The 21,338-nt window shown below is 40.1% G+C and overlaps 1 protein-coding gene and 1 pseudogene across 1 annotated transcript; both read right to left on the bottom strand.

The window, feature by feature from the left end:
• Window positions 1-16,651: 16,651 nt before the first annotated feature.
• On the bottom strand, window positions 16,652-17,134 carry LOC147421526 (uncharacterized). The gene has a single exon (XM_086502540.1). It carries the CDS (start codon window positions 17,132-17,134, stop codon window positions 16,652-16,654), a length of 483 nt encoding a protein of 160 aa, XP_086358666.1.
• Window positions 17,135-18,170: 1,036 nt separating this feature from the next.
• On the bottom strand, window positions 18,171-20,190 carry LOC147421525 (high affinity nitrate transporter 2.4-like; annotated as a pseudogene).
• Window positions 20,191-21,338: the final 1,148 nt, after the last annotated feature.

Below are 21,338 nucleotides of genomic sequence, written 5' to 3'. Positions count from 1 at the left end.
TTAGTTTTTTGTGCCTATCCTAGGGGTAGCTCCCACCAAGGTACAAATTGGTTTGACATCCCCCCTTCCACCATTGTTGGCTACATGGCGGATCCTAGCATGATGTTGCCCATGAAGGAGGAAATTTGGAAGTTCTCGGAGCTGCTTGCATCGAAGAAAACTAGCGTTGAAGGCCACGAGCAGCTGAAGAATGTTAAGTCCTAGCTCGGGCACGAACTGAAAGAAGTCAGCACAGACAGATGGAGATCAACCCTAGCGGTAACAAAGATGTAGCTCACAGACTGATTGCGGGGGGGTACCCAAAGATGGGCTTGCAGATCAAGTATACAGTGCTTTAAAGAAGCCCCTTCCACAATAGGTGGAGGTTGCTGAAGCCATCATGGTGGCAATCCCACAATCACTCATTAAAAAACAGCTAGCCATACAAGCAAAGCTTACGCTTGTGTTTGGCTTCAATGGGATGTCCCAAATAGAGACAAACAGATATAATGGATTCAAGGACCACAAATTCTTGGGCATAGATGGGAAATTGAGAATACTTCACACCTCATTAAAGGGTTCTATTCAATCAGATTCAATGATGACATTGATGTCTCGAAGATACTAGATAAAGGTTCCCTATTGTTTAACAGGATAACGGTCTGTGTGATACCATGGGAGCCTATTTTTTATTCATTTGAATCCTAGGGGATCCATCCTGTGTGGGTTGAGTTTGTGGGGCTAGCCAATTGGTTGTGGGATAATATCAGGATGCTTGCCAGTCAACTTGGTACCCCCTTGTTTGTTCCTAACAACAAAGGACTTGGCAGGGCTTCTAATAGGGTGTGCATAGGCTTGAACATGTCCAAGACACCACCTAAGAGCACGGTCTTCAATGTTGGAGCAGGGCTAATCATGATTCCACTTAACTTCAGAACTTACTTTGGGGCATGCTTTGAGTGTAACAAATTTGGGCACTTTGCCAAGGATTTCCCTATGAAGGTTAAAGAAAGTACCAATCCGGCAATGCAGGACTCCATGTTAGGAGGGACAATCATATCTCTGTTAAGAAAACAACTATTCAAGTGAGTGAGAAACAGGTAAAGAGCCCAAAGTGGTTCTAATCACCCCTATAGTCAACATTTATGGCCCTTGCAATGCAAAGGATAGAGCAAAATTGTGGATGCACCTGAGTGATTCCCCTATTGAAGGAGAGTGGTTACTGATTGGTGACTTTAATATGGTGGAGAAGAGTAAGGATAGAACAGGATCGGCTAGTCTGTTGGCAGGCTCTGGAAAAACTAAATGGCTAGGTCTCTGTGAGAAATGGGCTTTGATGGACCTCTCGGAGGTGGGTCCCTGGAACAACACACCGGGCTTCTCTTACACAAGCCTATAGTATGCCCGCACGGCTTCCCACCTTGAGAGGTGCTACTGCTCTCACCATGCTTATTGGATCCCGTCGCTACTTGAAATAAATGTGTTACGAACAAAGAGCATGTCAGACCATTTACCATTTCACTTGGAGCTCACGAAAACCAATGGGATGGGTCAGACCCCCAAGGGGAGTAAGAAGCTTCTTGTTACTAGGGCACATCTTTTCAAGGACCCTCTATTTAGAAGTCTTACCAAGGAAGATTTGGGCAAACTCAATAAAGATGTTAATCTTTAAAAACAAAATCTTGGGACCTCTTTGCTCAAAATGTTCAAAAAGCGATCAAAAGCTCAGGCCCTCAAATGAAAAAGGCTAGGGAGGTTGCTAGTTTGACCTCTAAGAAAGCTTTTGGACTGGCCTCCGAAGAAGAACAAAAGGTGGCTAGAAGTGAAAGCCAACCTAGCCGAGCAGCAGCTTGAGGAGGTCAAGAGGGCGAAACTGATATCTAGAGAGACCTTCCTCCAGCCAAAGGCTGCTAACCAAGATCATTTTTTTAGGGCCCTACTACAGGTCAAGAAGAGTCACGGCTCCATCCACTCGCTCACAGATGAGAATGGGAATACTACACAAGACCAAGACGAAATGGCTAGGACGATGCTTGATCACCTTTTCCATATCATTGGCCAACCAGAGACCTGCTCTCAAGGAGTGGATGAAGCTAGAGCGACCTTGCTTGAGAGTGTCAACTGGAAATTTTCCCAACCTAAAGTCAATCGTTGGCCTTCTCTGAAGATAAAGCTCGCTTGCATTGCAAGCTCTCGGCAAGGAGAAATCCTCTGGTTGGAATGGTATGACCACTAAGTTACTCAAGGAGTTTTGGGAGGACCTCAAGCACCCGGTCATGTATATGGCTAACCAAGCTTTGGTCAAGGGATCCTTGGATCTCAATGTGAAAAGAGGGCTTATCAAGCATATCCCAAAATAGGTTTGTTGCTCGCAGTTGAAGCACTGGTGTCCCATAATTATGATGTCAATGGCATAGAAAATCATTTCCAAAGCAGTTGCTCTTAGAATGACACACCTCCTTGATAGATTCATCTCCCCTCATCAGCACGGGTTTATCAAAGGAAGGTCAATATATGACAACATCTTGATGGCAATGGTTGGCCTTGAGTACACCGCCTTCACAAAGCAAGAGTGCATTCTACTTCAAGTAGATTTGGACAAGGATTATGATAGAATTGTATGGTCCTTCATTCATTTCATGAAATCACTTGTCTTTGGGCCGTGCCTCTATCAGCTTATACACACTTTGGATGCCGGTAGCATATTGGACCTCTTATTCAATGATAGAATTGTGGGCTCTTTTGAAGATCAAGCAAGAATGCCCCCTGGCCCCTCTTCTCTTTGCTATTTGGTCGTATCCGCTGATAACAATGCTTGAAGCTATTGCTGAGCGGGGGAAAATTCAAGGGTTGTTGCCCGACAGCAACAACCAGCTTGTGGCCAAGATGTTTATGAACGACTCCCTTCTCTTCTTGAAATCTTGCCCTTAGGTTCTCAAGAGGGCCCTTGAGATTGTGCATACTTTTGTTGTGGCTTTTGGGTTGAAGTGTAGTATTGAGAAGTCAAGATTGATCTCCTTGACAAAAAGTGACTCATTTGACCCATCGGTCTGGTCGGGGGAGATTGTGTTAAAGGTATGAATCTAGGAGTCCCCCTTAGGGGTGGATGTTACTCACAACAAAAGGTTCCAATGGGTCCTTGAGAACATTCAAAGGAAAATGAGAAGGTGGGCGTATGTGTTGCTTCCCTTCCAGAGTCGGGACAGAGTGATCAATGCATTTATGCTTCCTTATATTGCCTTCACCAGCCCGATCGTCAAAATAGCCAAATGTAACTAGAAGGAGTTTTTAAAGCTAGTCAAAAAGATTCTTATGGAGAAACAACAGTAAAGCCTCAACACCTTGGCAATGGGCAAGCTGGGAGGTTATTACTCGATTGTTGGTCCAAGATAGCCTTGGAATCCTCAACCTTGTTGTTCATGTGGAGGCCTTGTGTACCAAGTTTGTGGTCTCATTTACAAATCAAGACCATTCTTGGGATATCATGACCAAGGATATGATTGAAAAGGCAAGAGTTTTCTCTAAAGGTGTTCAATGTAAAGGGATCGAGATGCGCGACAAACTTCTAGCCCCAGGGTGGGCTAGCATAAGACTGAGTGGCATCACGAGAGAGCTGGTGCAAAAAGAGTAATAGAGCAACACGGGCACTAGAATGGGGTGAATTAACAAGATACTCCCAGAACTCCATCTCCACTTGTCTCCCAGGCTGTCTAAGGCTGTTGGGGATGATTTGAACCCTTATTGGAGGGAAATTACAAGAAGGATGAACAATAAAGGACTTCAATGGCTGGGCCACTTCTGGGATAGGAATAGCAAGTGCTAAAAATCCTCTGACCAGGTGGCTGCCACTAAGAAGCTACTTGTCAACAAGGTTGTAGAAGGCCTGGACCGTGTTCTCATGCCGATCTGTGAATCTACTTTTGAGTGGAAATCTTGGAAATGGCCATGAGTAACTGTTTCTCCAAACCCCATACCAAGAGCATCTACCAAACAAGCAGTGGAAGAAGCAATGATCTGAGGCTCGATGGGTAGAGGTCACAAAGAACATCTGGAATCCACAGTGGCCTCAGTGTGTGAAGATATTTTTGTGAAAGGTACTTTGGGGACCCTTGTCGATAGGGATTAAGGTTCAAGCACATGGTATCAGATCCAATAGATTTTCAGGGTGCAGATTGGCTAGTAAAGACCTCGGCCATCTTTTCATGGATGCCCAGTTATTAGAGGCCTTGCAGGAAAGATGTGAAAATGGATACAAAGGACATGGAAGATAGGGTTTTTCAAGAGGGATTTGGGCAAGCAGTTTTGAAGTTCTGCACTGCTAATTTGTACTCAAATTGTCAGTTATTGTTTCTTCAATAATATTTGAAAGGCCAAAAAATATCGTGTCTTCGACAGCAACCTCTCTATGGCTAGCTTCTTAGAGATTTTGCAAAAAAGCAAGGAGTTAATATATGCAGTAAGCAAAAGGTATGGCTTGGATGATTGGCTTAGGGCAACCCTCACCATCGAGTCGTGCCCTATGCAATAGTATGTTACTCGATACTTGTAACTTACCTAGGTTGTAACCCTCTGTCCCTCAAGGCTCGGCATGAGCTTCAAGCTAACTTGTATATCTATTGGTGACTTAATAATACATTCACTCACAACTGTGAGTTTTGCACCCGGAAAAAAAAAGCTCTCATGCTACTAAAAGTACGCATCCCTATTCCAAGAGCCAAACTTCGCACCTGTGTTCAAGACAAAATCATTTTTGCAACCAAGCAGAGTTCTTTTTTATGGATGGGAAATCTATACTCTATATAATGAAGCTTAAAATTTTCAAGGAAGTAGAGGGCTTCCACATGTCACTCACTGGCTCACTTCAAAAAAATCCTTACAAAACATATAATCTAAAATGCAAAAGTAAAGGGTAAAATTGTAGAAAATGAAAAGATTTGAGAATGTAAAGTCAAAAGACCATTTGTTCTACATGGAATAAATCTACAAGCCTAAATGCAAATAACAAACAAAGGCAATTTTAGTGAAAGCTTTTGTTATTTATTGAAAATTTGATTTCTAAAGATATATTTGGCTTTATATTTTCAAGGGGTTTTTTCGAGATTAATAATAATTTTTTTTAAATTTATACAAGTTTCTATGTCTTTAAAGAGATCTATACTTCTATATATACTATATATGAAGCAGCTTAAATTTTTCAAAGAAGGAGAGACCCTCCATGTGTTACTTTAGGAGATAGCCTTATAATCTCTCATTTCTTTGAATTTTAGGATGTTGGAATTTGTGATCCTTTTCAAACTTTCAACCCTCCATGTGTCACTTTAGGGGATAACCTTATAATTTCTCCTTTCAGTTTAGAATGTTGGAATTTGTGATCTTTTTAAACCTTTCAACTTTTAACATTTCAAGTAATAAACAAAAAACAAACGTTTGAGTGTAACTTTTTCAAACTTTCCTTTCTCTTTTTAAAGCCAATTGAAGGGTGGATCAACTTTGTTTTTGGAAATCCAATGGCCATAAAAGTTTAGAACTTAAGAAATTACACTATCAAATTTTAAATGATTTATTTCAAAACGATCTTGAACTCTGGCTAAGATTTTGCACTTCATACATTAAACCTTGATTTTAATCAAACAGTAGTGTCAAATAGCTCCAAAATGGAAAGGCGTGCGTGCATGCATGCGTGTGGGGAGGAGGGGAAGAGAGAGAGAGAGAGAGAGAGAGAGAGAGAGAGAGAGATGTCTCAAAGAGAGTGCCAAAACATTCTTTCTTGATCGAAATAATTTTGAAGTAAATCTATACATATATTATGGAGCTTAAATTTTTTAAACAAGGAGAGACCTCCCACATGTCATCCACTGTAACTTGCACAACCGTCCACGTTTGAAACTCCATGAAATAACTGTAGCTCAGCGACCTCAGCGCTTAAAGGTCTCATACCAATCTCGACCTACAACAACTACTTGTGTGTGTGTTCATGTCCGTGTGTGTGTGTGTGTGTGTGTGTGTGTGTGTGTGTGTGTGTGTGTGTGTGAGAGAGAGAGAGAGAGAGAGAGAGAGAGAGAGAGAGAGAGAAGCAACATGATTGGCCGATGGCTATGTGGGTGTATGAGATTGAAGTCTCAACCTTCAATGCGATTGTGAGAGATCCCAATCTATCTGAGTGAGCCCATGTGTGAACCCAAGGTTGTGTGTGTGTGTGTTTTAGTTATTTACTTATATTACCCACATACGAACATATACATGTTCAAAAACCAAGGTACCCATATAAATACAAGGTTATTGTACAAAACAAACTTTTGTACAAATGAATAACATAAGGTTGGTACAAGTCACCATCCTAAAAGGTAGAAAATTATTCACAAACTTCGAACCAGTAGTAGCCAATATTCCAAATAGTAAAGCAACCAAAAAGCTCAACCAAAGAGAATAGCCCTCACCTGCACCCATAATAACAACACCACATTCTGTTAGCATTGGCTATGTATGCAAGTGATGCACGGGCATCTAGTTGTTATCCATGTCACAAAGGTACAACTTTTTTGTGCAAGTAAACTATCATTGAAAGAGAAATTTCAAGAGACTTTGGTAGCCACTTACACCATCATAAATAAAACTTCAACATCCTATTGATGCATAGTTACATACAAACTGCCAATGATTAGCATTAGAAGTAATCTTTGCTAAAGGTATTTATAATTTATCTTCTTATTCTTGCAAGTTCTATTAAGAAATTCTCTCTTCCTAATACATGTCATGTTCTTAGCAGCAAAAAAGGCCACATAATTTTCCCTAGCCGCTTTAAGCTTGACCGAGATCTATGACCTCTTTATAGGATCGACTATAGTACTATGCGAGCAGTCGGCTTATAACTTGGTATATCCTGGTAACAATAAAAAATCATTCTCGGCTTTATTAGTATCGAAACCCTCATATACACTCATGTATACAAGAAAAACCTTGACAAGTTCTGCCATAATCGTGAGCAACACCATCAAGTAAATGGCTGGATTCTAACAAGGTTCCGAGGAACCCGAGATTCTTACTAATTAAAAGCTATACGTAGTAATCATACAAGCTAAGGTATGATGTAACATGCAGAGACAGTAAAGAACCAACCAAACCAGTTTTTGAGAACAAAAACACCCTTAGTCTGGTCCTACAAAATTGACTCCCACTTACTTCTTATAGAAAAGGATACCAGGAGACAAAACAAACCTTCAAACACCCAGATCATGTCTATGTTCCCTGACATAAATAGGTATTTCTATAGAGTCCTACAAAGAACAGGTAATCCTATCAACCCAGCCATGCCTTTCACTAATTTGAGGAGTCATTAGTTAGCAAAATTTCATTGGTCATCCATAAACATTAAACAACCATTTATGCTAAGGTATATAGCATCAGGCAAGAGAACCTAATGTTAAGCTACATCTACTAAACTAGAAGGCTAAACACCAAGTTATTATAGTACTAACCAAAGCAACCCCATATCAGTTGCATAATTGGTAGAAGTGCCTTATACCAGGTTAAGTGACCCTTAGGTTGAATCCCAAATGGAGCAAAGGAGTTTAGCATAAAACCCATGCCAGCCCAGGAGAAAGCCAAAAGAGTGGTCATAGCTGCATACTTGCCAAAAGTACTCATTCGAAACGAAACAACTCAGCATACCAACCATAGGTATCCCTTGGAAAAACAACTCAAAAAAATCTTATCAGATCAGCATATGTACATGAAGCCAGGTTTTCACAATATATTCCTTCATGCAGGATATCAAACAAACCAGTGAGAAGTTTTTCCATACCAAGCAACCCACCCAACCAATTCTCAGTAAACCATCTTCAACCGATATAAGCTCCAGCTCCTTAAGGTAGTTACACATATCCATATTCACTTTATCTTGAAAAAACATAACTAGACCAGAGTTGCCCAACAACACTGCAAGCAAACCCATGCCATAAGCACATCGCCAAACATTCAGAATTGTCCTTATGCTCTCAATTATCATGCAAAGAGGTACTAACTTAAAAAATTAACCCATCAAGCCAAAGAACTCCACCTGAGAAGAAGAAGCCAGAGAATGAACCTCCAAAGCTTGTTGCTTATCTTTCCCTTTAGCCATAGCGTAACACACGCAGAGTATAGTCGCTCAAATAAGGCTACCTCACCACATCAACTACTGGCAGAATGTACATAAGCCTGCTAATTGAGGGGAAACCCTCACCTTTAAATAGGATTGAATGATCAAAGCGGAGAGTAAACCACAACTCGTCCATGTGAATTCAGCTCCACGGCCAATCAACCAGTTGCATGGCGTTTTGCATTGAATGGGGCCATGTGTAATGGCAGGAAAAGCACTCCAGAATAGGGCGGAATCAACCCACTTGCAGATCCAACACGTCGCACGTGTAATTATGCAGGCAAGAAAAACAACCAATTTTAAAAACCATACTCTACTTCAACTAAGAGTCAAAAGTTCCATTAAGTGAGGTCAAAATAATGCATACCCAAAAAGAACCCATACCCATGTGACCATGAAAAAGGTCTAGGGCCGGCCAAAAACTCAATGTAATTACAAGTTGCACTAGGTGTGAGCTAAGCAAGCCCATGACTTGGCTTTATAATAAGAAAAACCTCAAAATTCTCCTATACAGACACATGTGTGTGTGTGTGTGTGTGTGTGTGTGTGTGTGTGTGTGTGTGTGTGTGTGTGTGTGTGTGTGTGTGTGTGTGTGTGTGAGAGAGAGAGAGAGAGAGAGAGAGAGAGAGAGAGAGAGAGAGAGTCTTACTAAGTGGCGAGAGAGAATAAGAGGGTGTGTGGGGATTTAGTGGAGAGAGAGAGAGAGAGAGAGAGAGAGAGAGAGAGAGTGTGTAGTGGTCCCGTAGACAATCACGAACAAAGGCTAGTTTAAAGGTTTTTGTGCTAAATTTCTCTAAACTTTGTAGGTGTTCTCAACTTCAAATTAAAATTCAAAGGTAAATGTTAAAATTTGTGGGTGGGATTAGACTAAACCTAGGTTTTTTCCTATAACCTTCATAGGCATTCTCACCTTCAAAATAGAATTTAGAGGTAAATCTCAAAATTTGTAGGTGGGAGTACACAAAAACTAGGGTTTTTCGAGCACTTGTGATTTTCTAAAAACTTCATGGGTTTAGTCACCTTCAAATTTAGAATTTAAAATTTGTAGGTGGGATTACACTAAACCTAGACTTTTTCCTAGCATTACCACTCGGATATATAGTGCTCTTTTTCAAAAACTTAAAAACCTACAAATGAGAAAAGTATATTTGAAAGTCTTTACGTGATTTTTCTAAAATTTGCCTCTAATAATTGAAGGTTTTTACAAAATTGGAGGTTGCCATCAAGGGCTCTTGGAGAACCCCACAAAAATTTGAAATTTGGAAAACGTACATATGATAAACTTTTAGAGACAAATTTACTATAATTGAAGGTTTTTATATTTGAGTTTCTTAGTGTGTGTTTGTGTGTGTATGATGATGATTGTATGCCTCCTCTTTGATCTATAGTTCATCTTGTTAATTTCTATGAACTTTGTAGGTTTTCTCACCTTCAAATATAGACTTTAGAGGTAAACCTCAATATTTGTAGGTGGGATTACACTTAACCTAGGTTTTTTTTTTAGCATATAGTGTTTTTTTCCAAACACATAGAAAACCTCCATATGAGAAATTTTAGAGGCAATCGTACTATATTTGAAGATTTTTACATGATTTTCATAAAATTTTCCTCTAAAAATTTAGAGATTTGCATCCAAAATTTGAAGATTTTTACTGAATTTAGAGGTTTCCATCAAGGGCCAATCCCACAAAAAAATTATTTTGTATGAGAAATTTTAGAAGAAAATTTACTATATCTGAGGGTTTTCAACTTTGATTTTCTCAATTTGCATGCATGATGATGATTGAATGCCTCCTCTCTGATTTGTAATTCATCCCTACTAATTGGTTCCAAAGTCAGCAAAACTTGCAAGTCCTCAAGCTTCTACCTTGTGGATCCCTCTAGAGTGTGTTTTGTTGGCGTCTATCTTCAGGCTTTCACTAAGGAACTTGAGAAATAATCACTCATAGTTTCCCTTCCTAGAAACTCACATCCAAGTCACTGCTTCGTGTGCCAGTACAACTAGCTTTTTTTTGCTTATTAAATGGCCTAAATAATGTCAACATTGGGTTGCACCTTGAAGGTATGTTAGTATTATCCAATGCCAACATTTAAGAAGTTGACATGAATGAAAGAATTCATGACAAGATTCCTATCAAGGGCTCTTGGAAAAGCCCAAAAAACAGATGATGGTTGAAAATGCTTTACTCAACATGTACACTAAGTGTGATCATGTACAGATGATGGTTGAAAATGCTTTACTCAACATGTACACTAAGTGTGATCATGTACTGAAAAAAGCACAACAAGCTCTTGATGGTATTAATGTTTGTAGTTTAGGATGCGGCATATGTTTGGAAGGAGAAGGATGAGGGTAAGGAATCTGTGAGTAGTTTTCACATGAGGCAAGGTGAGGGCTCATGTACGGAAACAATTTTGTATCCTTATATCTCAAAGGCATGTGGCATCATGCAAGTATTTTGCATAAGCAAACTAAAATGGCTATTGAGGGGCTCTTTAAGAAACTCATCCTATTTTAAAATATTTTGGTCAACATGTACACCATATTCAAATGTAGCCTCTTTGAATGCACTTATGTGGCCCTTAGCACCCCCATTTTTAGTGGTTCTAACTCTTTAGGGTCACTTTCAAGGAGGCAAATTTACTATATTTACATTAAACTTAGATTTTCTTTGAGCACTCATGTACACAATGCTTTTTTCAAAAATATGAAAAACCTACCTATCAAAATTTTAGAGGCAAATTTATTGTATTTGATGGTTTTTATACTAAATTTGTCTAAACTTTGTAGAAGTTCTTAATTTCAAATCTAGAATTTAGAGGTAAATCTGAAAATTTGTAGGCTAGATTACATTAAACATAGGTTTTTTTAGCATTTAGATACACAATACTTTCTTCCAAAAGCTTGAAAATCCTACGTATGAGAAATTTTTAAGGCAAATTTATTTTATTTTGCAGGTTTCATTTTGCAAGTGGGATCACACTAAACCTAGGTTTTTTTTAGCACTCAAATACACAATATTTTTTCCAAAAAACTTAGAAACTCTTCATATAATCACAATAAGCGTACACTCAAATACATTTCTAGGTGTGATTGCACTAAACCTAGCCCTTTTTCCAGCATTGCAATACATAAAATCAATGTTACAAGAGATGAAAGCTTTGAGACTTTTAGTAGGGAGGGGAAGGTGTCGAATTGCGTTACACATTATTTGTTGAAGGTGCCATTGATCCAACATCTAATGATGATGGTGAAGAGGCAATTTCTCCCTCTTCTAGACCTTGCATGATGGCTAACACATTAATAGTTTCTTGAACTGTTGATTTGCTTGAATGTTAGATGGATATGGAGATTATCCTTTGAAGGCTAGTGGCCCAATAACATGCTTTGATGTATGTAAACCATTCTTCATCTCTTCCTACATCAAGCTAGGGGCCGATCCCATTGACTCGAGAATGTTGAGTCTGATGTATATGTCATCCTATGAGAAAACATGAGCTATGCTTCTTTTCACCTCTTCTAAAGGCTTGGATTCATCCATTTTTAGCATACGAGCTTGATGTGAGTGCAACCAAGTGGCGATGGTACTCCTCAAAATATGGCTCATTGGGTGATGATGGCACTACACATCTTATGCACATCCGTGGCCAATTGCATCTCTCAGATGTGGTACACATAGGCATGATCGTCTTCCATGGCCAAAGATGTGCAGCAACTCCTTAGAGAAGCTATTCAAGGTGAAAGTCTCCTTCATCATGGAGTTGGAAGGCCTTATGTAGCTCTCTTTTTTCTCAGACAATCAGACTCTCTCTCTCTCTCTATCTCTCTTCAATAGCTATAAAGCACTCCTAGATCCATTGAATAAGGGCTAGAAAATCCTACATAACATGTGAAAACCTGTCAAACTTGGTATTAACACTAGAATGGTAACATGACACTTTTAGTCCTTGGACACTTTTGTGTCCTGTTAAGTGACCACTTTGCTTGAATTATTTGAAGAGTGAATTTCTAGGTGCTATATATCCACAAAATTGTCTTATGAGCTGAAAAAAAACTTGACATTTTTTTTGGAATATCGATCTCACCATTAACCTTACTCTTGCACAATATTTTTGAACCTAAACTGTGTGAAAAAACGGGTCTTGTTTTTGGCTTTTTCTCCAATTTTTGCAGCTATACCACTCTAAACTTCATGTTTGTGAGGTTTAGATTGCTAGAGGATAAGCCTTCATAGTTATCAACATGTTTTGATGCTTTTAGGGAGAACTAAGTGTTAAAATTGAATGTTATGAGCAACTTAAGAATTGCATAATCCTATTATTTGGCCAAAATTAGCACTTTTATTATTTTGTTCGTGCCTCTCTTGATATCCAAATGCAATTTTGATTGTGTAAGTAGCATGTAACATAAATCTAATCTTCCGTGAGTTTTGGGGGACCTAATATGCTATATAGCATAGAATATGATGATGGTTGAGTTTTTTTATTACTGAAGAATACGATACATTTTAGTGTAGCAGGTATAGCTTTCTCAATATTGCTAGTTTCGTAGACCAATTATGTGTATTTTGTAGGTAGTAACCATATCTAATCATAAACTACAAATTTGGCTAGATATTGAGTAGTTCCTTTGGGATTTTAGAGGTCATAATGCTAAGCCCAGTTTGGTCATGTTTGCTATGTTTAGCACTTCATCATTGTCCCCAAGTTCCACTTAATAAGAGATCCAATATTATTTTTGACATGCTCCATGGCTTCTTTTGAATCCAATGGCCCAAAGGAAACTAAGAAAACATGTATATAGTATCAATATTGATAGTGACTATAGAAACTTTGATGATAGGTCCGCAGAATGGCAAAAATGCAACTTTTTTGTACCTATTTTTTTTGCCCCAAAAAAAATAGTGAGGAAAAAGCAACCATATGTTCTGATCGCCAACCCATTGAAGTTAATTGGGCATCTTATCTCATGTCCTATAAAAATCCCCACTCTTATTTATATGCAATCAACCGTAAGAAAAGGTTGTTTTGGGCAAAATGCATTGGCCCATCAACTTTGGAGGCTTGTTGTGACCAAGATATGAGAAATTTTACAGGTTTCTCATTTTTGCCATATGTAGTAGTCCTTGTACTATAAGCTCATGAAAGGACTTTTCAAAATGGGTGGATCTACTATGGTTTTGGAAATTTTTCCCAAAACTTTGAAAGGACACTTTTATGTCCTGTTAGGTTACCAGACTAGTGTTAAAGGAATATTTTTTGCCTCTTGCATGTTCTTTTTTTTTTTTAGAATCCATAGAGAGATGTTGTGAATCATTTTTTTGAAAGGCAAAAGAGTATACATGTAGAAAAATAGAATCTATCTAATTTTCCACCTTTGTAGTTGTAAGGATAGAAGACATGCATTTTCTAGGTGCGGCAACGCACGGGTCACATACTAGTTGTGAAAATATGAGCTAAATTTTGCTAGTTCTACACTATGTTCCTCAAATCTAAGCAAGATTTTTCCTTTTTCTCTCCCTCTCAATCAATATTTTTGGACTTCAAAAGCGGCACGATAGTGAGCTAAGACAGACTTTTCTAAACACTACTTTGCACACACACTCAAAATGAACGTTTGCCAAAGGAGGTTGTCTTCATTTTGCATTCCTTGTACTCAAGATGTGGCAAATCAGAACTTTTTGACAAATTTGAAAGGACTCGATAGCACTAGTCAAATATGGTCCCTTCGTGCCTTTAGGCCAACACCAAAAGGTATGTCAATATAGCTTTTAAGAGAATGGGCTCTTATCTACAAGAACAAGGTGAAGTCTTCACATGGGCCTTCAAAAGGCAAAAAAGTGGCTATTGAGGGGTCATGAGAGTTAAAAATCTATTTTAAAAAGGTTAAAACATATAATAATATGAGAGAGAGAGAGAGAGGGGTAGTGTTTAAAAGAAACGTTTTACTTAGCTGTTAATGTAAAGGGTAGATTTTATAAAATTTAAGGTATTAATTGTTATTTATGATTAAAAGTGCACATACTTTAGCCATAACAATTAAGGTACAAAAATTAGAAATAGATAATTATCATTTTTAATTGAAAAGTCACTTACAAAGCTTATAAATACACATTTTAAAAAACTTTGAGCTATTAATTGTTATGCATTCTTAGAGAAGCTCATTAAAAAGGATCTAAAAGCATGTCTCCTTACAATACATCTTGCTCTATCGTATTTGCCATGGAGGGAGATTGGAGCCTCAAAGAATCATGCATGTCACTATATAAAAGTACTCTTTCACAAAAAATAATCCAAACATATCAATTTTTTTTCGTAACTAGTTAATGTATTTGATGAGATGATTATATATATGTGTGTGTGGGAGGACGGGGGGAGAGAGAGAGAGAGAGAGAGAGAGAGAGAGAGAGATTTAAAAATCTACTTTAAAAGGATGTTTGGTTTAACATTTACAATATGAGACTACCAATGTTTCTAATCATCCCACAAATCATATACTCACCATTGTGAGTTTGGGCCAAAAAAAAAAAAAAAAAACATTTACAATATGAGATGAAAATTTGGCATTAACTCATTCTTGGCGTGCATAAGTGGCATTGCCTTAACTTGCCTCACTCTTTTTATCTTGACTAAAATGAACTTGTATTTTTGTTGTTCTTATTGGATACAATAAAAAATAAAACCCTTCACCAAATGTCTTGATTTCAAAGTGAGTAAGATTGCTCAATTTGAACCCATTTGTTTGGATAGAAATCTACTAAGATGCATGAGGGCTTTGAGGAGAAAATGGCACGTGCACGAGAGAGAGAGAGAGAGAGAGAGAGAGAGAGAGAGAGAGAGGATGTTTGTCAGGGCCAAGATCGACAGAGACAAAGAAAAAAAAAATTATATTGCGGTCATCTTGATGTTGTGTGTCAAAGCCAAGGCAGGTAGAGATAGAGAATTTGTTTTGCTATTGCAGTCATCTGGATACAAGGGGTCCTTGGAGATGGTGCTTTATCCATAATTGTTAGTGCCTTTGTAAGGATGCGATGCTAGGCATCCTGATTAGGAACAAACTTTGCTTTGTGGTGGAAGATGCAGAGAGCCTTGGCGTCTGAGGGCATGGTTGAGAGCCATGGCCTAGTCTAAGGACACAATTAGAGAGATATTTGATATGTATGAGCATGATGGAAAAAACACAGAGAGAAACCGTCTATGTGAAGGCGATGGCAGAGATAGAGAGGTGGAGAAGCTTTGTGTCGACGAGTAGGGGGAGGCTTCTTTTCCTTTAAGATTCAGAGATCCGGTCCGAATCTGAGAAATGAATAGGATTTTGGGGTTTTGGGGTTTTGGACCGAGTATGTTGTCCTAATCTTCGAAAGCAGGTCAATTAAACGGAATCGGGCGAGATCCTTGGAAAAGCTTGAAAGGGAAAAAGAGAGCCGTCGCCACGTGGAGAGAGAGAGAGAGAGAGAGAGAGAGAGAGAGAGAGAGAGAGAGAGAGAGAGAGATATCTTTGCAATGGCGATCAGGCGGCAAAGGGTTGTGCTGGCAGTCGATTTAATTGTCCAGAACAAACTGCGTGAGAGTGACCTTGTTCAGTGGCGAATAGAAAGGGAGTGATGATGCAGGCGATGGAGCCCAGGGAGCTGCATACCTAGCAGAGGAAGCAATAGTTCGAAAGGGCGACAGTGGTGAGAGAGAGATGATCGGCATGGCCAAGAGCGCAGAATAGACTGAGGGGCGCAGGGGCAAAGCAACAATCACCTATCTCTGTCGAATGGCATCAGCCCTGCAAGTGGGTACCACCAGATTGCTGTTCCGAGCCTAAAGAAGCGCGGTGACCTCTTCATAGTGCCCAAGACCGGGGATTCACGTATTGTGTGCAGAGGATTCCCTGGTGACGCATGAGGAGAAGAGGTGGCGAGTGTGCAGGCCCCAACGTGGGTGCAACACATGAGCATGCCAGGGGAAGTGCATCGCTGCAAACACTACCAAAAGGGTTGGGGGCATTGCAGGCGGAGATGGTGCAACGATGCAGTGGGGCAGCTATCGACTGCACAGCGGCAAGGGTCAGAGGGGACACGGCGTGGGAACCACTGAGCAAGAGACTTTTGCTTTCACAAGGGGAGGGAGAAGGAATCTTCTTAGTTAATTAATTAATGAAATGGCGAATGAACCCAGTAAACTAAACTGGATCGAGTAGTTAGAACAAATGTAGATTTGTAGTTTTCTAAAGTGATTAAGCTTTTTGCATTTGGGAAATCAAAAGAATTTTATTCTTTCTTTCTTTTTTTTTTTGGCAAAACTCACAAAGTGTGAGTGGAAAATATATTGAAAATCACCAAAAAAAAAAAAAACAATGCAATCCATGCTCACCCAAGCCATGGCATCCATGAGTTTAGACGGACATACGGTGACTAAAAAGAATTACAAAGTACCGGCTAACAGGGGAGCCATCTTGCCACCAAATCTCGGGAAGGCTACTACAAGAGAGAGCACCAAGATGAACAGAAGAACATACCGCCATAAGGGGAGAGCTTGAGAGCTCCATCACCAACGCAAGAGATTAGTCGAAGAAAGCACATCCAAGCCGAAGACAACACATCCACCCCACACTTTTGAGGAGAGCCTTGCACCTTCAATGGGAAGATCGATGAAGCCATCAGGAAAATGCAGGCCTGCCACCCCTGCATAACCGAGCCAGACAAAACACCAATAGACAAGCACGGAATCACCAACTGCACCAAGCAACCACCAACTGCACCTTCGCATATCTCCCTGGCGGACTTCATTCCCTTCCGAAGGAAGGAGGGGCAGCCGCCACCCCCCCTGCCCAAAAATCAATAGTGCGAGGTTGATGCCGAAGAGCAAGACCAAGATCGGCAAGGCCCCTCCCCTCAGGGACAACCTCCAAACACTTACACAACAGGGCACCTCCTCGACGACACCAAATCCGCCATGCCCATCATTCCTTGAACCAATAGGAGCGTCCGTAACCCCAGGCAAAGCCACCCGGAGCATTCCCTTGCTCATGCACGCCCTCCTCAGCTGAAGCAGAGACCCTCGCAGATGGCCTTGCCTATATGCAATGTGTCATGCTTTTATGGAATCTAGTTAACTTTAAAATGATTAATGGTATATAAAAAGAATCAAAAATGTTTGAAAATTTATTATATTAAACAATTGGTTGCATCCCCTCCAAAAAATTTTGAAAAGCTAAACACTGCTTTTGTGAAAAATCATTTGAAAGGACATGGTTTTGGGAAAGATCATTTGGAAAAACACGGTTTCTCTCTTTTCAATTCTCTTCAAAACATTTTAAAGCTCTTTCTAGGAACACATGTCAAGCAACAATATTGGAACGACCTTCATCCATATGGATACTAAGGCCTTTAGAGGCCAAAAAAGAAAAAAAATGTAGGTAGCACGTTATAGTGAAATATGTAAGACCTACCATTTTTTGGACTACATAAGTCGTCCTCAATGAAAGGTGGATTTTTGGGTGCAAATCTGGACCATTGAAAAAAGCTTGTCGATTAATGCCACATGACAAGCTAATGATAATTTTAGATTATTTTTTTCGACTCTTGTGAGAGGGTGTTGACATTTTTTCAACTCTTTAACTAAGGGCATTTTTTCTATGCTTTTATAATATATTGTAATGTAAATAGTTTATTGTGACATTTTTTTCAAAAGAACATAATATTATATTGTGACACTACATGTATAAAATTAATAGTGTCACTTTCTATTTTTCTCAAAGAAGCTTTTTATTAGGAAATTTTTATGGATAGCCTTATGTAGGCCATAGTGAATTTTCACCTTGTTTCGCATTGAAATCAAACAAATTGAAATTACCAGACATGTCCCAATCACAAACACCGACACCATTCAAACAAGGTGAAGCTTCATATTAAACGAAATGTAAAGGAAGTCAATGTTGCTCTTTAAGGGACAGATCCATTCACTAACTAAACAAAGGCGCACACAAAAATTTGCACGCCTTTCTCCCTTCTCCTCTAGAACATGTTTTAACATGCCAAAAATGGTATGATCTGGTGAGCTCAAAGACCCTAAAAACACTTATGGTTTAATAAAAAAGAGCAGAAAGAAAAAAGAGAGAGAATCTTCACTACTACCCCCAATGGGAAAAATGTACAGAAAAACACCATTCTTCGTCACTCATGACATACTATGCTTATGTACTCTCAAGGGGAGCAACAAGACATGGCTCTGATGTCTTACAGTATAGACATGAATATATGGTAAGCATTGAAACACTAACCTCCCCTTAGTGTTAGGACAAAATGCATCCATAATCTCTCCTTCCCACTCATGCCAAATCATGAACTGGTGTTCCACCTTGCGGAGGTGTCGGAGCTGATGCCACACGCCTACCTCGCTCCCCTCTACTATTATGAGCAAATTTCATGCTAGCTGCATGCATGCCCTTGTCTTGCTCTGCACTACTCCATTCTTTGGCATAATAGGCTTCTTCTGTCGCATCAATGGCAGCTGGCCATAGCATGCCACCCCATTGAGGGAAATAGACAGTGACGATGGGTAGCGTGCAACAAATAACCATGAAACCCATGAGCATTATGCCCTTCTGATCAGAATATGTTGAGCTTGTGAAGAAAATAAGCTGTGTAAGCATGGAGCCAAAAGTTCCACCCGCACCCGTGAAACCGGATATAATACCCAAAGACCTGCACAAAAGCGAACAATATATAGTTAAACCTCATCAAACACAGACATAAACGCACATATTGAATTGCCCGTGCACGGTAGAAAAACAAAATCAATAAAAAAATGCACCTGCGAGATATGAAGGGGATGATACCAAAAGTAAGCCCTGCTCCAGCTTCTGCAAACAGCGAAAAGATGACCATCGTCACAATCGCCCCGGCTAAATTCCCAGAAAGCCCCAGCAGAATGCAGAACACTCCACCTAGGGTCTGGATTGCCCAAAGAGCCCACAAACGGCCCCGCATTCCGTACAAACGAGCAGCCCAGTCTGACAAGATGCCCCCAAAGGGGCGGGCCACAACATTTGCCATGCCAAATACAGAGGCGATGATGCCAGCTGTATGTAAGTTGAGGTTGAACCTGTCGTAGAAGTATTGCGCCACAATGTTATCCATGGTGAGCTCTACACCAAAGCAATACCCATACGAGAGCGCAAAGATCCAAGTTCTGTAATTGGTAACAGCGTACAAGAACACCTGCATGTATAGAACAAGTAAAGAATCAAGACTGAACTAATTCCCAATTGGCCAAAGGGCATCATCTGGAAGGAGAAACACATTAGACACACAATAGCAGGTGCCAACACAAACACACTCAGTACACATACAAATTTGCACCAATGTTCAACATTAAATATAGCTCTAGATAAGATTGCACCTTGGAGAAGCAGTCTTTCACTTGAGTCCCCTTGCTTTATAGCTCCTTGAAGTTGCCATCCGGTAAGTCCTGCCCAATAGTGAGCACAATGAGACCCATAATTATGTGCATGACACCGGGCACGAAGAAGGAGAGCCTCCATGCAGAGAAGTCTGCGGCACCCATCGGACCGCGAATAAGGTCAAAGATAAGGGGCATAATGAGCTGTGTTGCTCCACCTCCCAAGTTACCGCACCCAGCCGTGGTGCCATTAACAGAACCAACAATCTCCGCATTGAAAAACGAGCTCATCCAGTATTGGCAAGACACGAAGGTTGCAAGCGAAAATCCAATGAAGAAGCGAGAGAGAAGGAAACAGATGGGAGTGGACACTGTTGCCATGCAAAAGACCGCCGGGGCTGTGAGCATGACAATGAAAGCACACCCGTACCGAGGTCCAATGAGATCGCAAAGGGCACCCATTAGGAGACGTGATGCAATGGAGCCGGTGACAGAGGCAATCCCTGCATTGCCAATATCGCGCTTGGTAAGATCAAGGTTGTCTCGAATGACTGGCAGAAGAGGTGCTGCTGCGAAGCTGGAGACGAAGCAGGTGAAGAAGGAAATCCAGGACAGGTGAAACGTGCGCATATGCGGTGGCTCGAAAGACCAGAGCTTGATCTTCTTGCCTTGTTCTCAGAGTCGATAGGTAACGCAAACGGCGAGGGTCTTGACTCCTCCAAACCCTTGGTGACGGAGAGTGCAAATGTGGGCTCATATCCTGTAACACAAGGAGCTTTAGACGTACTCCCATATAGTAATCCTTCCAACATTTGATTTATTTGCTAGATGCAAATAGCAAGCCTTGTGTGCGAGCCCAATTGAACTAGCAATTAAGACTACCTTTTAACTTAATTGCTAGATGAAAAAAAGAATCTTACTTCTAAACCAATTGCTATATAGCAATTTTGTATATTTACCAAATAGAAGTAGCAAAATCATAGTCACTTTGAAATTCCCATATAGCAATTAGATGTTGTTGTTAGATAGAACAAGTAATATTGTTGTTCTTATGCACTTACTATATTGCAGTTACTCATACTTAATTACGACATGTAATTGTTATTCATAAGCATTTCATCTTTTCATGTTATACAACTATGAACATGTGACCCTTTCTCTCAACGGGGGAGGGAGGCGAAGCGAGAGAAAGAGAGGGGGGGGACGGGGGGGGGGGGCAGGTGGGGAGCATCGTCGATATGTCTTTCTTCACAGATGGGTGAGATTATCAGTTCTTTTCTATCGAGATCCTGGCTACATCACATAGAAGTATGCACCCCCACAATGGTTCGTTTTACATTCGTCATATAGGCCATTGTGCATCTCCAAAGGTCTCTTATGTACACAAAATACAACCCGATTGTGTGTGTGTGTGTGCATGTGTGTGTGTGTATGTGTGAGAGAGAGAGAGAGATAGAGAGAGAGAGAGAGAGAGAGAGAGAGAGAGAGAGTTTTTTGACATCTACTATTGGGCATACTCCACAATCAATGCACTCTTAGACACGCATTATCCTTCAAGATGCTGGCATAGGTGATTGCATCTATAGCTAGGAAGAGGCTCTCACTTTGGTTTTGTTGAAAACAACCTAGAGCTATTTTCCCTTCACCACTTGAACATACCATGTAGCTAGTCAATTTTGAGCAAGAAGCTAGCCACTTGGACATACCATGTACTTAATTTTGAACAAGAAGCTAGCCAAGCGCTTTTACTGCTTCAGTAAATGCCGTACATTTGTCATATGTTTCAATTGAACATTGGCAAGCATTCTATTTTTTTGGATCGTGATTCGTC

The sequence above is a fragment of the Adiantum capillus-veneris genome, chromosome 27 (genome assembly GCF_014529385.1).
Source record: "Adiantum capillus-veneris isolate H3 chromosome 27, ASM1452938v2, whole genome shotgun sequence".
In the NCBI taxonomy this organism is placed as follows: Eukaryota; Viridiplantae; Streptophyta; class Polypodiopsida; order Polypodiales; family Pteridaceae; genus Adiantum; species Adiantum capillus-veneris.
This window is presented reverse-complemented; position numbering and strand designations above follow the sequence as displayed.